Below are 21,573 nucleotides of genomic sequence, written 5' to 3'. Positions count from 1 at the left end.
CAGGAATAAAGGGTGATTTTGAGAAGTAGTTTTAAAGAACATTTTTCCTTGATGATGTATTTATTCCTGCTGCAGTAACGACTGATGTAGATAGGCCCTCAAAAATTACCAAATTCCTTCTCTTCTCTTCTCTTCTCTTCTCTTCTCTTCTCTTCTCTTCTCTTCTCTTCTCTTCTCCTCTCTTCTCCTCTCCTCTCCCCTCCCCTCCCCTCCCCTCCTCCCTTCCCTTCCCTTCCCTTCCCTTCCCTTCTCTTCTCCTCTCCTCTCCTCTCCTCTCCTCTCCTCTCTTCTCCCCTCCTCCCTTCCCTTCCCTTCCCTTCCCTTCCCTTCCCTTCTCTTCTTTTCTCTTCTCTTCTCTTCTCTTCTCTGAAACTATTTATTTCTCCTTTTTTAATCTCAGGTAGCTGCATTAATATTCCAACATGCATACAAGAAAAAAGGAAATATAGGAAAAAACCTACTACTGTACAATTAAAAAGTCAAGTAGTAATAAATTAACAAGATCACCAAATGAATCATTTAAAGAACTTTGACTATCACAAAGGAAAGATATTCTAGTCCAGGGGTGTTAAAGTCAGACCTCCTGTGCACATGTGTGCCTGCCGGGATGGTGTGGGCTGGGCCAAAGCAATGCATGCACCTGCTGCCTCCTGCCCAGTACAATGATATTTCTGTTGCTTTGAAGGTTCCTAAGGGTACAATGGACTCCATAATTCTCAAATGGAATAAGTTTGGCACAACCAGGACTCTTCCAAGAGCTGGTTACCTGGTCAAACTGAGTAATCAGGAAAGAAAGGCCTTAGTAAGAGAAGTGTGATCAAGAATCCAATGGTCTCTCTGACTGAGCTCCAGAGATCCTGTGTGGAGATGGGACAGAGTTCCAGAAGAATAACTATCACTGCAGTCCTCCACTGATCTGGGCATTATGGCAGAGTAGCTAGATAGAAGCCTCTCCTCAGCGTAAAACATATGAAAGGCCGCTTGGAGTTTCTAAAAAAAACACCTGAATAACTCTCAGATGTTTAGGAACAAGATTCTCTGGTCTGATGAAACCAAGATTGAACTGTTTGGACTCAATTCTAACTGTTATATCTGGAGGAAACCAGGCACCACTCATCGCCTGCCCAATATCATCCCAATAGTGAAATATGGTGGTGGCAGCATCATGCGGTGGGGGTATTTTTCAGCAGCAAGGACTGGGAGACTGGTCAGGATTGAGGGAAATTTGAATGAAGGAATATCCTCAATGAAAACCTGTTCCACATCACTCAGGACCTCAGACTGGGCCAAAGGTTGACTTTTCAACAAAATAATGATCAAGCCAAGACAACACAGAAGTAGTTTAGGGATAATTGCAGGGGTGTCAAACTCAATATCATTGAGGGCCACAGCAGGGTTGTGTTTGACCCTTGGGAAGGCATGAGGTGTGTGGCCAGGGTGTGTGTGGCCAGCTCAATGTCACTTGTGTCAAGGACACCTGTGGTGGCCCAGGCGGGGCTGGGGGTGATCCATTGTCTCCAGCAGAGGAAGGTGAGACCAGGCACAGCGCCAAACCCTTGTCCTCAAGAGGAGCCTCGCCATCCCTCTCAGGCCATGCAGAGGACTCCCAGATAGTGGCGCAGCATGTCCAGAACCCTAGGCAGCAAAAAGCAAACTCCTGGTCTGGCCCTTGATCTCCCAGAGCACTGGCACCCCATAGCCCAGCCCAGCATAGGCCCACTTTGCCAAGGTGGTGTCTGGCTGTGCTTACCTCCTCCTCGAGGCTGCTGCTGCTGTTCTCACTCTCCTTGGCCAGGTTGCACATGGGGTGTGTGGGAGGGCAAAGTGTGTAGCCCACTCCCTCTCCATGCAAGGAGACCCAGCTTTGTAACCAAAGCATCGTCAATGATAGGATGAGAGACCACCAGGAGAAGTCAGGAGGAGGAGACAAGGGAATGCCAAAAAGGCAGCAGGTGTTCTGCCCCAGCTACGGATCCCAAAGAATCCAGCACACAAAAACTCTGAACAAAACTTAGTTTACTCAAATAACGCAGTTTTAGCAAATGCCAGTTGTTAATAATAATTCTTAACAGCCTGCCAGAATTCCACAGATAAGATAGTCAGTCTTACTGGAGCTGGCAGAAAGCCCAGAAGCAAGGTTGCAGAGAAATCCCAACATGATGATTAGCGAACTAAAGTTGTTTCCTGCAGCTTGTTACAAGCTGTGTTCTTTCTTAAAGGGCATGGCCAATTAGACCCAAGCCTTACTCTCAAGAAGACCTCCTCCTGAGGAACCACTCCTGCCTTTTGGCAGCTCTGCATGCCCGTGCATTGAGAAGAGGCTCCTCCTCTTCATCATCTTCACTTAAAGGACCTCTGGAGGTTCTGAAGGCCCTGACTGAATCCCTGCCTCTGGCACTACATATTCTTCAGTCTCCTCGCTGTTCGACTCAATCACCGGCTGCACAGGCTGCTGGCGCAGCACCACACCAGCCTCCTCGTCATCGGGATCAGCAACAATCCTTGCAGGGCTGCTGATGGCCAAGTGCTAATGCAGACTTCCCTCACACCCTCCCTTCCTCCCTCTCATTATATTCTCCTCCCTCCCTCCCTTCCTTCCTTTCTTTGTCTTCTTTTTCCCTCCCTCTTCATTCTCCCTTCTTTCTTCCTCCTTCCCATCTTTCTTTCTTTTTCTTTCTTTTTGCTCTTTCCCTTTCTCCTTTTCTGTCTCTTCTTGGATGCTTAAATGCAAAAGGGGAAACATTTCTCAATGCCTCCTTGCCTTGTGATCAACTGCCACTTTTCCTAGTACAGGTGAAACTCGAAAAATTAGAATATCGTGCAAAAGTTCATTTATTTCAGTAATGCAACTTAAAAGGTGAAACTAATATATGAGATAGACTCATTACATGCAAAGCGAGATAGTTCAAGCCTTGATTTGTCATACTTTTGATGATTATGGCTTACAGCTCATGAAAACCCCAAATTCACAATCTCAGAAAATTAGAATATTACATGAAATCAATAAAACAAGGATTGTACATAGAACAATATCTGACCTCTGAAAAGTATAAGCATGCATATGTACTCAGTACTTGGTTTGGGCCCCTTTTGCATCAATTACTGCCTCAATGCGGCGTGGCATGGATGCTATCAGCCTGTGGCACTGCTGAGGTGTTATGGAAGACCAGGATGCTTCAATAGCGGCCTTCAGCTCTTCTGCATTGTTCGGTCTCATGTCTCTCATCTTTCTCTTGGCAATGCCCCATAGCTCCTCTATGGGGTTCAGGTCAGATGAGTTTGCTGGCCAATCAAGCACAGTAATCCCATGGTCATTGAACCAGGTTTTGGTACTTTTGGCAGTGTGGGCAGGTGCCAAGTCCTGCTGGAAAATGAAGTCAGCATCCACATAAAGCTCGTCTGCGGAAGGAAGCATGAAGTGCTCCAAAATCTCCTGGTAGATGGCTGCGTTGACCCTGGACTTAATGAAGCACAGTGGACCAACACCAGCAGATGACATGGCTCCCCAAATCAACACAGACTGTGGAAACTTCACACTGGACTTCAAGCATCTTGCAGTGTGTGCCTCTCCATTCTTCCTCCAGACTCTGGGTCCTTGGTTTCCAAATGAGATGTAAAAGTTGCTCTCATCAGAAAAGAGGACTTTGGACCACTGAGCAACAGACCAGTTCTTTTTTTCTTTAGCCCAGGTAAGATGCTTCTGACGTTGTTTGTTGTTCAGGAGCAGCTTGACGAAGAATACGACATTTGAAGCCCATGTCCAGGATCCGTCTGTGTGTGGTGGCTCTTGATGCACTGACTCCAGCCTCTGTCCACTCCTTGTGAAAGTCCCCAACACTTTTGAATGGCCTTTTCCTGACACTCCTCTCCAGGCTGCGGTCATCCCTGCTGCTTGTGCACCTTTTTCTTCCACACTTTTCCCTTCCACATAACTTTCTATTAATGTGCTTTGATACAGCACTTTGGGAACATCCAACTTCTTTTGCAATTACCTTTTGCGGCTTTCCCTCCTTATGGAGGGTGTCAATGATGGTTTTCTGCACAACTGTCAGGTCAGCAGTCTTTCCCATGATTGGGAACCAGACTGAACCAGACTGAGAGACCATTTAAAGGCTCAGGAACCCTTTGCAGGTGTTATGGCTTAATTAGCTGATTAGAGTGGGACACTTTGAGCCTAGAATATGGAACCGTTTCACAATATTCTAATTTTCTGAGATTGTGAATTTGGGGTTTTCATGAGCTGTAAGCCATAATCATCAAAAGTATGACAAATCAAGGCTTGAACTATCTCGCTTTGCATGTAATGAGTCTATCTCATATATTAGTTTCACCTTTTAAGTTGCATTACTGAAATAAATGAACTTTTGCACGATATTCTAATTTTTCGAGTTTCACCTGTAGTTTCTTAGCACTCTGCCAGCAAAAACGGAACTCAGAGGGGTGCATGCCCCTCCCCCAAGCTCCACTTTTGTGGGCAGAGTGCTGCAGGAGGCTGTTTCAGCTGAAAACAGAGCTCAAGAAGGGGGCATGCAGCTCTCCCGAGCTCTGTTTTCACTGGCAGAGGCACCATGGGCTAGTCCTTTGCTGTTACCAGGAGGCCCTGCGGGTCAGATCTAAGCACCCTGCAGCCAGATCTGGCCCGCAGGCCTTGAATTTGACACCGCTGTCCTAGAGTAGCCCAGCCAGAGCCATGATTTGAACCATAGAATAGAATAGAATAGAATAGAATAGAATAGAATAGAACAGAACAGAACAGAACAGAACAGAACAGAACAGAACAGAACAGAACAGAATAGAATAGAATAGAATAGAATAGAATAGAATAGAATAGAATAGAATAGAATTCTTTATTGGCCAGGTGTGATTGGACACACAAGAAATTTGTCTTGGTGCATACACTCTCAGTGTACATAAAAGAAAAGATACATTCATCAAGAATCATTAGGTACAACACTTAATGAAAGTCATAGGAAACAAATAAGCAATCAAATCATATTAGGAAACAGTCAATATAAATCATAATTTATATTGCAACAAGGTTACAGTCATACAGTCATAAGTGGGAGGAGATAGGACGATGAGAAGATTAATAGTAATGCAGGCAGTTATAGAGGTGCAGATGACAGAGTCAATAATTCTTCTGTAGAATTATGTCCAATCAGCAGCTCCTTGGACAGTTTGAGCTTTCTGAGTTGGCGTAGGAAGAACGTTCTTTGTTGCACTTTTTTGATGACATTTTTGATGTTAGGTGTCCATTTTAGGTCTTGAGTTATGATAGAACCTAGAAATTTGAAGGTCTCTACTGTGATACTGTGTTGTCTAGTATTGTAAGAGGTGGTAGTATGGGAGGGTTTCTCCTAAAGTCCACCACCACTTCTATGGTTTTGAGTGTGTTCAGTTCAGTTCCTTTTATTGAACATCTCCGGAGGGACCTGAAAATGACTGTCCACCAATGGTCACCATCCAACCTGACTGAGCTTGCGAGGATTTGCAAGGAAGAATGGCAGAAAAATGCCCCAATCCAGGTGTGCAAAATTTGTTGTGTCATACACAAAAAGACTCGAGGCTGTACCAAAGGTCCTTGTTCAAGAGGCAGCTAGACTGTCTTGTTTTTTTTTCTTTGAAGACATTTCACTTCTCATCCAAGAAGCTCTTTCAGCTCTGACTGGATGGTGGGGAATGGAAGGATTTATATTCCTTACAGACAGCTGATCATTTGCATCCTTTTAGACAGTAATTGAGGCACTTGGAGGTTTATCTGTGTCCTCAGGGTCACCTGAGTAGTGCTAATGGTTCCTGTAGTCTGCAATTTTTCTATGAGAAAAATGGATTTCTATGAAATCCATTCATACTCCCTCACCATTCGAAGGGTGTCCATCCCAAATTGCATAGCTAAAAGTCTATAGATAATTGTAGATAATTACTACTTGAGGCTGTAATTGGTGCCAGATAAAGATATCAAACATCTCACAATTCACATACTAACAGCTGCAAGAATAATATATGCAAAAAATTGGAAGCAAGAAAGAACACCAAACGAAACAGACTTAATAGAAAAAAATTCTAGAATGCGCTGAAATGGACAGGTTAACCAAAGAAATACAAGAAAGAGAAGAATCAGACTACTACAAAATATGGAATAAATGGTATAATTGGTTAAAAATTAGAAATAAACAAAAAATTTAGGGGGAAATATTACCGGTATAGAAAATATCATTAGACTAAGAAGAGGTGAAGAAATATATAACAAGCAGAATGTCACTTTGTAACAATGCTTAAGAAGGAAACATAATCTTTTTTTGTTTATATGTTGTATAAATGTTTGTTGTGTGTATGTCATGTTATGTTTTTTTTAATATTTATACTCTAATAAAAATTTATTTTAAATATAATTTTTGAAGCCCCCCCCAAAAAAGAAAGAAAACATAAAATATGAAACTTCATTTTTATGTCTTTTTTTTGCTTTTTGTGTTTAATTTAATTTTTATGTTTTATTTTTATTTTTATTTGAAAAGTTTCCAAATACAAACATTATTTAAAGAACAATTCCTTGACCCTTGGTGAATATACAGTATTTTGGAATTATCATAACTGTTGTTATTGTCACCAATTACAGCAATATCTATTTATTCAGTGTTCAGTACAGATAATCAGATCACCTTCCCATCTTCCTTGTTTTTCTGGCAAATCCTTTTTGATAACATTTCGCCCTTCTGTATAGGCCACTTCATTGACATTTCTGGATAAGGAAAGACATGTTTAAATCAATCAATGAACCAATGATTCATGAGAAATAACAAACTGAAATCCTTCTTTGAACTCCAATATTTGCTATACAAACAACTTGGATGATCCAATATATATTTCCAAGGGAAAATGAGAAGTACGATCCAAAACTGTATGAATTATTACAGCCCAAACTGATTTCACCTTATTTCACTTTTGGGGATGAAACCACAGAGTCAGGTAGTGCATTCCAGGCATTGACCACTCTGTTGCTGAAGTCATATTTTCTGCCATTGGAGTCGTTTATCTTGAGTTTGTATCTATTGTGTGCTCATGTATTGTTGTGGTTGAAGCTGAAGTAGTCATTGACAGGTAGAATGTTGTAGCAGATAATTTTATGTACTACGCTTAGGTCAGACTGAAGGCGGCATAGTTCTAAATTGTCTAAGCCCAAAATTTCAAGCCTGGTGGCATAAGGTATTCTGTTGTGAGCAGAGGAGTAGAGGACTCTTCTCGTGAAGTCTCTCCGGATTCACTCAATTGTGTTAATGTCTGATATGCAGTGCGGGTTCCAGACAGATGAACTGTATTTGAGAATTGGTCTAGCAAATGTTTTATATGCTCTAGTTAGCAGTACAATATTACCAGAGAAGAAGTTACGCAAGATTAGGTTAACAACTCTTAGAGCCTTTTTGGCAATGTTGTTACAGTGGGCTCTGTACATCATCAGTTGAACATCATCAGTTTCAGTCAAACAATCATGCTAGCAAGCATCGGCACTGATGATATTACCTAGTTTGGGTAATGAAAACTCTGCAAGAAAACAACCAAGCTCAGAAAGCACCAAGGACCCTTCATTTCAACCCTGAGCTACAACTATTCTCCTTTAAAGTTTAAAGTATGTAAAATAAATCTAACTATTCCCATTGTGTTCCTTTCTCATTCTCATGTTTCATTCTTTTCTTCCCCTAGATTTCTTATGGGTCATTTGAATCTAAAGTCACTACCGAATCACATTTCCCTTCCTTCTATCGTATGGTCCCAAATGAAGTCCTTCAGTATGAGGGTTTAATCCAGCTCCTTCTACATTTCAGGTGGAAATGCTTCTAGGAGCAACATACTGTATATAGTGTTTTTCTATCGAAGCACCTGGTCAACCCCAATATGGGAGGGAGCATACTGCTTCCCTTTCGCCTTTCAGCTCCAATCCAGGAGTTCTCAAGCAGTCACATTCACGACAAACCATTTTATACCAAATTTATATTTGCTGGTAAAGAAATAAAGGGAGATTAGTATAGATCTATTTCAAGCTATTTATCTGTCATCAGCTAGCCATACCCTTACTCAGATTCGAACTTGGGCTGCCTGCATATTAGGCAGTTGTGTTAACCTCTGAGCCACAAGTTCTCTTCCCTTTATCAGCTTGAGCCAGGGGAGAGATTAAGTGTTTTTCTATCGAAGCACCTGGTCTACCCCAATATGGGAGGGAGCTGAAAGGCGAAAGGGAAGCAGTTGACTTCCATCATTCTTTAATTGAATTGTTTATTACTTCAGTTGTTTATTTTGGACTTCCAGAACTCATCAGTGTATTTAACAGCCTGTAAGGTTTTCATGTCCCAACAGAATTTATGCAACTAATGCTAACTATCAACATCACTATAATATTCCTCAGTGCTAAAACCTCCAAAGGCTTTCTAGAAGAGGAATCAACTAAATCAAATATTTTATATTCACCCTGGCATTTTGTCAATAGACAAGAGAATAGGAGGGCTCTGTTACTTTGGCCAGCTTCTATCTCATAATGAATAAATCGGATTTCAAATATTGATTCTCAGGTGATTCTCAAAGCCTGCTTTTGTAATTTGAGGGACAGGAAGAACATTGAACATACAACATCAGGGTTGGAAGGGACCTTGGAGGTCTTTTGGTCTAACCCTCTGCTCAAGCAGGAGACCCTATACCATTTCAGACAGGAGGCTGTTCAGTCTCTTCTTAAAAGCCTACAGTGATGGAGCACCCACAACTTCTGAAGGCAAGATATTCTGATAGAGAGAATGCAAGGTCCTCTGGGAAATAAAGCTGTCAGTCATCTAGTCACTCAAATTGAAATCTGGCCAACAGTTGCAATAATGTAGTAAAGAGAAATGGAAGGTTTAATGTGCAGAGGGAACATTGTCTTCAGAATGGGAGTGATGCTGGTTCTGTTTTTTCTCTTCTTTCTCCTCAATGGGGTGAACAACTCACATGCCTTTTCATGCAGTGGACAAGATCCTCTCTATATCCCACATGAATGGTATGAACCAGGCAATTTCTTCATTGGTGGGATGGTGTCTCATATCCATTACATTTTCTTCAATATTTTTTTCAACAAACACCCTTCTCAGGAGTCACCTAGCATACCAATGTAAGAGGTCATAACAGTGTGAACACTAGCCTATAAAAATACATTATTTTCATGTTTATTTGATTGTTTGCAGAGTATTTTATTCTAAAAGGATAGATGGATGGATGGATGGATGGATGGATGGATGGATGGATGGATGGATGGATATAGATAACAGTTGTTTGTTGAGAATACAGTGAAATGTTCAAGCTTCTCTGTGAGGAGAATCTTCTCATATTATCAACAGAATTTTGGTGGATGGAAGGATGGCTGGAAGGCTGGATGGATGGATGGAAGGATGGATGGAAGGATGGATAGATGGATGGATGGCTAGATGGATGGATGGATGGATGGATGGACAGTATCAAATAGACAGCAGTGATTTGTTGAGAATACAGTGAAATGTTCAAGCTTCACTGTGAGGAGAATCTTCTCATATTATCAATAGAATTTTGGTGGATGGAAGGATGGCTGGAAGGATGGCTGGAAGGATGGCTGGAAGGATGGATGGATGCATGAATGGATGGATGGAAGCATGGATGGATGAATGGATGGATGGATAGTATCAAATAGACAGCAGTAATTTGTTGAGAATAAAGTGAAATGTTCAAGCTTTCACTGTGAGGAGAATCTTCTCATATTATTAACAGAATACTTGGAAATCCAGCTGTGGTCTACTTTAGTACATAGGAAAACATTATTCCAAAAGGACACAATGACACAAAATCTGCAGAGATCCCTAATGTCTCCTTCCTGACTTCCAGTTCTAATGCACAGATTTTGAGTCTTATTTATAGAAGGGGAAAATGAAAGAACAGACATAATTATGCCAGAATTATATTTATAAAGGGATATAAAACACACCTTATTTTGAAATTTGTAAGGAATACATGATCTGAAAATAGAAAAAAAGAGGTATAAAGTATATTGGAAAACCATCATAAAATAAGATGTTTAATGATCAGGACCACCTATTGTGGGTTTAAATTTCTTCATATTAGGCCTTTCGCTGAAGTTCAGAGATAAGTTCAAATATTGTCGTCAATAATACAAGTTTTGTTTGCTCTATTTTTTCCTATGCTGATTCTTATTAGTGACTATTCATATCCTTTTGATGTGTATTTTATTAGTCCTTATATTCATATAACAGACACTGTTTTAAGTTTCTATACACATGAACGGATTTGAGCCTGTGTAAATGATTTCTTAGGAATGGATTTAGCCATTCTGCCAGATATGAATAGAATAGAATAGAATAGAATAGAATAGAATAGAATAGAATAGAATAGAATAGAATAGAATAGAATAGAATAGAATTCTTTATTGGCCAAGTGTGATTGGACACACAAGGAATTTGTCTTGGTGCATATGCTCTCAGAGTACATAAAAGAAGTTACATTTGTCAAGAATCAAAAGGTACAACACTTAATGATAGTCATTGGGAAACAGTCAATATAAATCTTAAGGATACCAGCAACAAGGTTACAGTCATACAGTCATAAGTGGGAGGAGATGGGTGATAGGAACGATGAGAAGATTATTGACAAAATTATCGGGATAACCCAGTTTAAGCCCTGAATGACTGCACTTCAGGGTATCAACACTGAGATAGAAGGATCAGTAGTCTGACTTTTGAAAAGTTTATTCATCCATTGCTTTTCATTTTCAAGCTTTCAAAAAGAAAAAAAGTGGAATTAACATTCTGTTTTGACAACTCCATGCTACTGAGAACAGCTCTGAGATATCAAAGATTACTTTGGTTAAAAACTGATCAAAACATGTTTCATGTTATGGCATGAAAGCCTGAATTCATTCCAGGATAATCACAATACATTTTCAAAGAGGATGCTAATAAGATTAACTTTACTTAAATTGTGCTCCTTTTGTATACTGAGGCACATACAATTTTCCATTCAAAACTACGCACATGCAATTGTCCATTCAAAACTACATCAGTATTTATTTATTTTATTTATTTATTTTATTAAATTTCTATACCGCCCTTCTCCCGAAGGACTCAGGGCGGTGAATAGCCACAAGATAAAACACATAAATACAAAAATTTAAAATAAATTAAAAACGAATTAAATAATATGGCTGAATTTAAAATACCCCATAATTTAAAAACAAATTACAATTTACATTAAAAAAGGGGGAGAAGATTTAGGCCAGGCCAGCTTGATGAAATAAAAAAGTCTTAAGCACGTGATGGAAATATGCCTTAAACATACTGATTTTGTGCACTGTTTAAAACTATCATCTAACAAAAATGTCCTCCATTTCCAGAGTGGTGACCAAGTTCTACCAGCATATTCTAGCTTTGGTCTTTGCTATTGATGAGATCAATAACAATCCCAAGATTTTACCCAATGTTACTCTTGGGTTCCACATCTTTGACAGCTACTCTGATTCAAAGATGACTTACCACACCATTTTGGACCTGCTCTTCACTTCACAAGAGTTCATTCCAAACTACAAATGTGGCAGTCAGAAAAACGTAATAGGAGTTATTGGGGGATTTGGCTCTGATACAACCTCACGCATGGCAGATATCTTACATCTTTATAAGGTTCCACAGGTAATACATGAAAAATTCTCCATTTTTATTCATCTTTTACCTTCATTAATGCTACCACTATAATGACCCTTTAGGTGAGAGCGATGTGATAAGGTGAAAACAAAAAGAGCTGAAATGATTTCACTATTTACAATATCATGTTCATAAATGTGTGCACTAGATTCAGATGATTTAGATTAGGCCAGACTAATTTGAATATTTAGGAGCCAGTTTGTTGTAAGGGTTAAGCCCCAGGTTGGAAACCTAATGCCAGGATTTCTGATCCTGTCTTGAAATGAAGCCAGCTGGATGACCTTGGGCCAATCACTCTCAACCCTAGGAAGAAAGCAAGGGTAAAAACCTGGATGAGCACCACAATGACTCTAGCCAATCAATAAAGGGCTCAGTCACTAAAACGCTGAGCTTGTCAGTCGAAAAGTCAGCAGTTCAGTGGCGGAAAATCCCTAGTGCTGTGTAATGGGGTGAGCTCCCATTACTTGTCCCAGCTTCTGTCAACCTAGCAGTTCGAAAGCATGTAAAAAAATTAAGTAGAAAATAGGGATCACCTTTGGTAGGAAGATAACAACATTCTGTGCACCTTTGGCGTTTAGTCATGTCGGCCACATGACCATGGAGACATCTTTGGACAGTGCTGGCTCTTCAGCTTTGAAACAAAGATGAGCATCGACCCCTAGAGTCGGGAACGACTAGCACATATGTGCGAGGGGAACCTTTACCTTTACCTTTAATGAATAAAATTGTCTAGTTGCCATAATTCAATCTTCAGACACTTTTGTCCAGATAACTGAGAGTCCTCATTGGCAGGCTTGTAATGGCATTTCTGGATAAGAAAATATATGCTTAAATAAATCAATGAAGCAATGACTCCTGGGGTGGTGGTGGGGACCTAGAATCCCTGTTTGAACTCTGAAATTTTCACTTTTTTTTTTTTTTTTTTTTTGAGATTTCATATGGCTCATTTCAACCAGCATCCAATGATCAGATCCATTCCGCTCCGTTTCTCCGCATGGTTCCCAGTGAATTACTTCAGTACGAAGGACTTGTCCAATTGCTTCTGTATTTCCAATGGAGATGGCTTGGACTCATGGCTACAGATGATGAGAGTGGAACATATTTCTTACGGACAGTTGAGCAAATGCTTCTACAGAAAGGAATCTGTCCAGCTTTCTCAGTAAGGTTGACAAAACATTTCTATTTTTTGGATGAAATAGGTACAATGATCTTTGAGAGAATTGACATTTTGAAGAATTTTATGCTAAGTACAGCTAAAGTTGTCCTTGTTTATGGAGAAACTGCATCCATTTTTTGGTTGGCAGTCGCTATACAAACAACTCAGACCATGCAATATATATTCCCATGGGGAAAGGAGAAGTACAGTCCAAAAAGGGTATGGGTTACTACAGCCCAAATTGATTTCACTTTATTTCACTTTCAAAAGATTATTGATGTTAAACCCCAAATCTTCCATGGAGCTCTTTCTTTCAACATTCACGCAATGCAAATTCAAGGTTTTCAACAATTTCTTGAGACTGTCAATCCCTTTTGGGAAGAAGAAGATGGTTTTATCCATGAATTCTGGTCACAAGCATTCAACTGTTTCCTTTTCAAAATCAATGTGTTAAGTCTCGCCTTTCTACCATGTAATAGAAAGAAAACCTTAAAGGATCTCCCTGCACCATACTTTGAAATGAGCATGCTCAGTCATAGTTATAGTATATATAATTCTGTCTATGCATTGGCTCATACCTTACATGCAATATACTCAACCAGAATCAACCACAGACCGTTGAAACATGGAGGCAGACTGTCACCTCAGAATATAAAACCATGGCAGGTAATATTACTTCAATGACAAAAGGCAATAAAAACCTTTTTTAAAAACTGGCAAGATCCAGCTGACCTTTTCTGTTCTTCGATGCTAAGTGGAGTCATATCCAGTTGGTGCTTTAATTGGACATTCAAAAGTTATAGGATAGATTCTGAAACATGAAATACCTCCATGGTGTTTCCAAAAGCTTGCATGGACTTGTTAATAACAGAATGACAGAACAACAGAGTTGGAAAAGGACATTGAAGGTCTGCTAGCGATTACGTATAAAGTAACCACAGACATGTATCCGTGACATCTTACTGATCTTCCAAAGTTCTCCATTTCTGGGGCAGTCTACCATATTTTCCTCAGATATTTTGTCCATCTGACAAAATTCAGTCTTTTTCTGGAACATCTGGAATTGGGATGTTTCTAGAATGTTCATATCATGTTAATCCATGAGTAAATAAATTGGTCTCTCAGTACAAAGCTTAGAAAAGATTTCTCTCCTTTCTATAGGATTCTTGTCTGTAGATATGGTAATATCACTTAAATGGCAAAACACTATGTTTAAAAATATTGACAAGATCCACCTGACCTTTTCTGTTCTTGGATGCTAGGTGGGATCACATCCAGTTCATGCTTTTATTGGGAGATCACCAGAAGTCCCAAAAATTATAAGGTCGATTTTGAAAGACAAAAGACCTCCACAGTGTTACCAGAAGCCTGCATGGATTTGTGAATAACAGAATGACATCGAGCATACAATATCAGAGTTGGAAAGAACCTTGGAGCAGAGGTGGGTTTCAGCAGGTTCTGACCAGTTCTGGAGAACGGGTAGCGGAAATTTTGAGTAGTTCAGAGAACCAGTAAATACCACCTCTGACTGGCCCTGCCCCCATCTATTCTCTGCCTCCTGAGCCCCAGCTGATTGGGAGGAAATAGGGATTTTGCAGTAACCTTCCCCTGGAGTGGGGAGGGAATGGAGATTTTACAATATCATTCCCCTGGACTGGGGTCAGAATGGAGATTTTACAGTATCCTTCCCTTGCCATGTCCACCAAGCCATACCGACCAACCATGCCATGCCACGCCCACCAAGCCACACAGTAAAAAATTTTGAAACCCACCACTGCCTTAGAGGTCTTCTCCAACCTCATGTTCAAGCAGTAAACCTTCTGGTTGAGCCAAATGGTTGTCCAATCTCTTCTTAAATACCTCCCTTTGATATTGGAAGATTGCTATCATCTCACTCCTAGTCCTTCTCTTCATTGGACTAGATGTACCCAAATTCTTCTAAATTTTCTTCATATAGTTTAGCCTTCAGTCCCGTTATCTTTATTGCTCTTCTCTGCACTTTTTTCAGAATTTCAACATCTTTTTTTATTTTGTGGCAAGCAAAACTGAATGCAATATTCCAAGAGTGATTTTAGACATGGAAATCTTGGCAGCCCCCTAGATAATGGAACGCTAGTATCATGTCACCCCTAGTCCTTTTCATTGTGTGCTGGTCTCAACTTGAGAAAGTCTTTACTTTCTTTTATACTTGGATCAACAAATCAATCACTGATTAGGATATCATTGATTATTTCTAGAAACCAAAGCACACTTTATATTAACAATACAGGTATACCAATTGTTTAATGCATTGAATGGTTTTTATTGCATAGATTGAGGAACTGTGTTTTTATTGGGAAGATTTTAAATAGGACTAAAAAATGGTTAATAATTCTGTGGTGAACTATAATGCCTCAAGTAATCATTAACCAACACCTTTATAGAAGAAAATGGGGAAATATTTTCATATATTTTTCCAATCGAGTATGCTGGGAAGAAATATGATACAATGGAGAATAAGGATTCTATCTAATTGCCCAGCAGGAGGATCACTCTCTGAAAACACAACTGATTTCATGTGGAGGGGATAAACCAGCAGAAGAAAAAAGATTTTTGAAAATGGGCCCAATCCAGCCCCTAATATATGTGTGTGTGTGTGTGTGTGTGTGTGTGTGTGTGTGTGTGTGTGTGTGTACAGTTAATATCTCGGGTTTCTGCCCGTATAATTGTAAACATATCCTTAAAAGGGTAGTAGCGACGTTTCAACAAAATCACATTTGTCATCTTCTGGCTGAAGTTCTCGGTTTGGTGAAGAAGATGACGAATGCGATTTCGTCAAAATGTCGCTACTACCCTTTTAAGGATATGTTTACAATTACACGGGAAGAAACCCGAGATATTAACTGTACACACATATATACCCGTGAAAACTTTCTCATGTGTGTGTGTGTGTGTGTGTGTGTGTGTGTGTGTGTGTGTGTTTGTGTGTGTATCAAGTATCATATCAGTGAAAGTATCAGATAGCAGCTAAGAATGTGGCCAAGAGTTCTATTTTATGCTGTCCAAGATTTTTCTTCTAGCTCACATGACCAAAAGTTGAGCTATTGTTAAAGGGATAAAAAGAATCCCAAAAATTAGGTTTTACATATTTTCCCTAGCTTGTTTCTAAGTGAGTCATACATTATTCCATGAAAAGCTTGTAAAGACAAAGTGTCAGACCTATTGCAGCTTGGGTGTTCAGGAAGGAAAGACCCTTAACTCCATTTGTAGTGAAAGGTATACTTTTACTGAAGTTAAGTAGCTAGACCACAGCAAAGCCAGGCCTGAGGATTTTCCATTTAGTCCTAGTTCAGGGGTCGGCAACCTTAAACACTCAGAGAGCCACAAAGGTCCTAACCAGAAGCCCCCCATTCAATTCTGGAGCCAACCAGAAATCTGGTTCCTCCACCATAGAGTCTCCTCCTAGCATGGCATCCTTTTTCCTTTACCTGTCCTAACCGAAAGCCCTATCAATTGTGGAGCCAACCAGCGACAGGGAGCCACAGCAGAGGGATGAAAGAACCGCATGCGGCTCCAGAGCCACAGGTTGCTGACCCCTGTCCCAGTTAGTTTTTCTTCTCCCAGTCCAAGAAGGTTCAAATTAGGTGTTTTGGTAACCGTTTCACATTTTGGTGCCTCGTTGGATGGGCGTTTTGCATTCCATTCCCAGGCTTGTCCTTGGATCTTTCAACTGTCATCTCTGGATGGCATCTCTAGTTCCTTTCATCCCCTTCCCTATCTTCCCATTTCCCCTCCCAACAATATAGGGCAGACAGCCATCAAAGCAGGTAATTTGTCCATTTGTCAAAATTCAATCTCTTTCTGGAACTCCTGAAATTGGAATATTTCTAGAATGCTTACATCGTGGCAGTCCATGTCTGAATAAATCTGTTTCTCAGTGCAATATTTAGATAAGGTTCATCTCCTTTCTATGAGACTCTTGTTTGTAGAAATGTATGATCACATATAAAGGGAGAGTGTGGATGTATATTTAAAATAAGAAAAAATCTCATGCCCGTACCTTCCCATCTGAACTTTCCTAATTAGAGTAAGTCCTAAATTACTCCCATAATTTATTACTTAATCATTTAAAGAAAATAATGATGATGTTGATGATGTTATCCATTCAGTCATGTCCACGGGTGGTATTTACTTACTTTCCCTACCGGTTTGCAAATGTGAGTGCACGTGCCCCATCCACGCATACTCCTGGCTTTCCGTGCATCTGCTTTGCTGGTGCGTGCACCTTCCATGCATGCGCCTGGCCACAAAAAGTACCTAAATAGGATGGCACAGAGCCAGGGCAGGTGGGCGGGTAGGCAGGCCCACCTGCGATTTCTGCTACCGGTGCGGGTGAACTGGTCCGAACCAGCTGAATACCATCGCTGATCATGTCCGACTCTCCATGACTCTATGGGCCACATTTTCTGATCTTGCACTACTTCTTTGAGGTTTTTCTATGCTCTGGCTGGTGTCACTTTTACTGCTAATTCTTCTGAACACAATTGCTTTCTGCAATGAATTTCCCCTCAGGACATAGCCAAAGTAAGTGAGATACAGTTTTGTGTTTTAAAGAAAAGAATAGAATCCAAGTTAACATTTACTATTTTAATCATTGCCTTGTTGTGTGATTTGCCTTTCAAACAGGGGGCATCTTTTCTCCCCCAGGAGAAAAAACATTGCAATCCTTTACAGCCTGTTACATTATTTTTCTTTCTTATGCAGCTTCATTCATTTCTTCAGAGGATTTCATTCAACAATAGTGCTGGAGATGAAATCACATTTAATGAACATGGAGAATTGGCAGGCGGATTTGATATTACAAACTTGGTCACTTTTCCTAATAATTCCTATATCAAGGTCCATATTGGAAGATTGGATCCTCACAAAGGATTTACTATTGATGAAGATAAAATTGAATGGGAGAGAGATTTCACTCAGGTGAGAAAATAACAATAATGTTTTTGAAAGAACAATGTTCACTTCCAATGATGCTAGTAGATCAGGACAATGATTCCTGGTCCAGAGAAGACCTTTTTGATCACACAGAAAGTTCCTCCTACAAAGAAACTAGAAAATCAGTTGAACTGGAAACATTCATTCTCTGACTACACAGAAGATAGTAAATTCCAAACTGGGGTTAACAAACTTAATTCCTGCATTAGTACATCATGCCCAAAGAGATGAAGCAACGGAATGACTTAATGCAGTAGCCTATTTCATGAAACATACTCATATGATGACCATGTTCTAGAACAGGCAGAACCCCAATTTTATTTTGATTTTTATTTATCATATTGTGTAAACTCACTGAATGTCCATAGAGATTCTCAATCACCCAGGTCATGGTTGTCCCAAAGATGCTTTTCCAAAAGACAGCTGGACTTCCTTGGTTTTTTGCCTTGAAAACATTTCTCTTCCCATCCTGGGGAAACTCCTTTGGAGGAGAAGAGAAACATTTCCAGGAAATTCCAGTTGCTTTTTGGAAAAGCCCCTTGGGGTAAACACACTGGGTTGCTTCAATCAAACATATGTAAGTAATAGTAACTGGAAAGAATTAGATGTCCATGTGTGTCTTAACAATCTGGAAAAAATTATTAAATCAGTGGGTTATTTTATTTTGTGCTCCCTTAGTTGAAACCTCCATCATTGTAGGAATGAAAATCTTCATGGAAGAGATACAGTTTCCTATTCTGGAAACACATAGTAGATGGTTCCTCCAAATACATTGAGTGAAGCATCAAATGTGAGATGGATCCTCCAGGGATTTCCTTAATACTAGAACCATTTCTTTATTTTTGGATAGGTACCACCTCTTTCCCTGTGTAATGAAAAGTGCCATCCTGGCTACAGTAAGAAAAAGAAGGAGGGAGAGAAATTTTGCTGCTATGATTGTGCTCCATGTCCAGATGGGATGTTCTCAAACCAAGAGGGTAGGATACACTATGCAAAGGTATAGAAAGTGGTTCAGGGGAAAAAATGTAAGAAACTGTTCTCCAGATTCAGTATGTATATAAAATATTTTTTTAAAAAATTAAATGATCTGGAATGCAACTTTTCCTTTATAAATATTTAGTTACCATATTTTTTGGAGTATAAGATGCTCCAGACTATAAGATGCACCTACCTTTTTGGGAGAGGAAAACAAGAAAAAAAATCTGCCTCTGCCTCCCAGCAATTTACCTCCTTGCAGCAAGCAGCAAACCGCCTGTTTCAGCTTCAGCACTGCCTGATTAGCTGTTTCAGGCTGCAGGGATTGCCATTGCCTATTGCCGCGCAGGCCTCTGCTGTTTGCTGCAAGAAGGCAAATTGCTGGGAGGCAGAGGCAGATTTTTTTCTTATTTTCCTCTCCCAAAAAGGTAGTTGCATCTTATAGTCTAGAGCATCTTATACTCCATAAAATACAGTAACTAAATATTTAAAAGGGTGGGAGCCAGCGGGTGGGCACGGCTACATTTGGTGTATAAGATGCACCCAAATTTTCACCCTCTTTTTGGGGGGGGAGTGTGTCTTATACTTTGAAAAATACGGTAGTTAGAGAACTCAGTTGTTGATCTTCCAACATTTCTCCATTGGCATTTGACTGTTAGAATCACTCTTTTTAGGTTAAATGAACTTCACCAATAATATTTCATAATAGTTCATTTAATAACAGCCAATCATCTAATCCGGAAAAGAATTGAATAAAATAATCTAGAAACTGAATTTAATAGTTTAGGATCAAGAATGAAAAAATAAGGAGAGAGAGTAATAAATGCAATCTTATCAGCTAAAAGAAGACTTGAGTGAAGATTCATTCTGTAAAGTTGCAGATATGTCCTGGAAGAATGTGGTTGATTGTATTTGTCAACTATTTGTCCATTTCAAGCAGTGGTGGGATTCAAGTAATTTAACAACTGGTTCTCTGCCCCAATGATTTCTTCCAACAACCAGTTTGCCAAACTGCTCAGAAAATTAACAACTGGTTGTCCCGAAATGGTGCAAATTGGCTGAATCCCACCACTGATTTCAAGGCATTTTACATGAACATTTAAAAAGCAGTAGTTGTCAAGAGCTATTAGAAAACTATTTGAAGAAACTTTCTGGCTAATCTAAAGGATTTGTTCCTAAACCACGATATAGAAAGATGGATCTATAACTTGTTCAAAAGCAAAGGAATGAAAGACAAATCACAATCTTGCCCATATACTCCAGGCAGGAAGTAAATAAAAACTGTACCTACATATAATAAGGCAACATTCAGAGCCATTGAATATAAGAATACTTTGCTGCATTACATTCTGTGTGAATATACATCTGGATTTCTGTGAGCATGTTACACCAGAGATTTCTGAGTAAATTTATGATTGTTGCTTTCAGATGCAGAAATATGTCTCATTTGTCCAGAGGATCACTATCCAAACAAATTCCAGGATCAATGCCTTCCTAAAATTCCAAACTTTCTCACTTTTGAAGATCCTTTGGCTATCGCTGCAACTGTCTCAGCACTTTTACTATCTCTGATCTCACTTCTGGTACTAGGCATCTTCCTGAAGCACCATGATACGGCCATTGTGAAAGCCAACAATCGGAGTCTCACCTACACTCTTCTCATTGCCCTCCTCTTGTGTTTCCTCTGTCCCTTGTTGTTTATTGGAAGACCTAACCAAGCAACTTGCTTTCTTCGCCAGACCACTTTTGGTTTCGTCTTTTCTGTCTCCATTTCTAGCATATTAGCAAAAACGATTTCAGTGGTCTTGGCTTTCATGGCTACCAAACCAGGATCCAGGATGAGGAAATGGGTGGGGAAAAAACTGGCCTATTCCATTGTGTTCACATGCTCCATATTTCAAGCAGGAATCTGTGTTTTGTGGCTGACAATTTCCCCCCCATTCCCTGATGTGGATGTGCACTCAATGACTAAGGAAGTCATTCTTATATGTAATGAAGGCTCGGTTATTATGTTTTATTGCATTTTGAGCTACATGGGTTTTCTGACTATTATCTGTTTCACTGTGGCCTTTCTAGCCAGGAAGTTGCCAGACAGTTTTAATGAAGCCAAGTTCATCACCTTCAGCATGCTGGTGTTTTGCAGTGTTTGGTTGTCATTCATCCCAACCTATTTATGCACCAAAGGAAAATACATGGTGGCTGTGGAGATCTTCTCCATCTTGGCCTCCAGCGCTGGGTTATTCAGTTGCATCTTTTTTCCTAAATGCTATATTATTGTGGTAAGACCTGAACTGAATAATCGAGAACAGCTTATTCGAAAAAAGACATAAATGTTAGATTATGAGGGCATTATGAGGGCATGCCTTCAGGAATAAAGGGTGATTTTGAGAAGTAGTTTTAAAGAACATTTTTCCTTGATGATGTATTTATTCCTGTTGCAGTAAAGACTGATGTAGATAGGCCCTCAAAAATTACCAAATTCCTTCTCTTCTCTTCTCTTCTCTTCTCTTCTCTTCTCTTCTCTTCTCTTCTCTTCTCTTCTCTTCTCTTCTCTTCCCTTTCCTTCCCTTCCCTTCCCTTCCCTTCCCTTCTCTTCTCTTCTCTTCTCTTTTCGTCTCTTCTCTGAAACTATTTATTTCTCCTTTTTTAATCTCAGGTAGCTGCATTAATATTCCAACATGCATACAAGAAAAAAGGAAATATAGGAAAAAATCTACTACAGTACAATTAAAAAGTCAAGTAGTAATAAATTAACAAGATCACCAAATG

At 39.7% G+C, this 21,573-nt stretch overlaps 1 protein-coding gene across 1 annotated transcript; it reads left to right on the top strand.

The window, feature by feature from the left end:
* Window positions 1-607: 607 nt before the first annotated feature.
* LOC139324392 (vomeronasal type-2 receptor 26-like) lies at window positions 608-21,134 on the top strand. The gene is made up of 8 exons (XM_070954104.1): window positions 608-802; window positions 7,699-7,820; window positions 8,987-9,130; window positions 11,396-11,687; window positions 12,631-13,521; window positions 17,599-17,814; window positions 18,680-18,806; window positions 20,233-21,134. The coding sequence occupies exons 1-8, from the start codon at window positions 608-610 to the stop codon at window positions 21,132-21,134; spliced, it is 2,889 nt and encodes a 962-aa protein (XP_070810205.1).
* Window positions 21,135-21,573: the final 439 nt, after the last annotated feature.

This window comes from Pituophis catenifer, unplaced genomic scaffold (assembly GCF_029215685.1).
Source record: "Pituophis catenifer annectens isolate HBS135680 unplaced genomic scaffold, rPitCat1.0.hap2 SCAF_15, whole genome shotgun sequence".
Taxonomy (NCBI): Eukaryota; Metazoa; Chordata; class Lepidosauria; order Squamata; family Colubridae; genus Pituophis; species Pituophis catenifer.
This window is presented reverse-complemented; position numbering and strand designations above follow the sequence as displayed.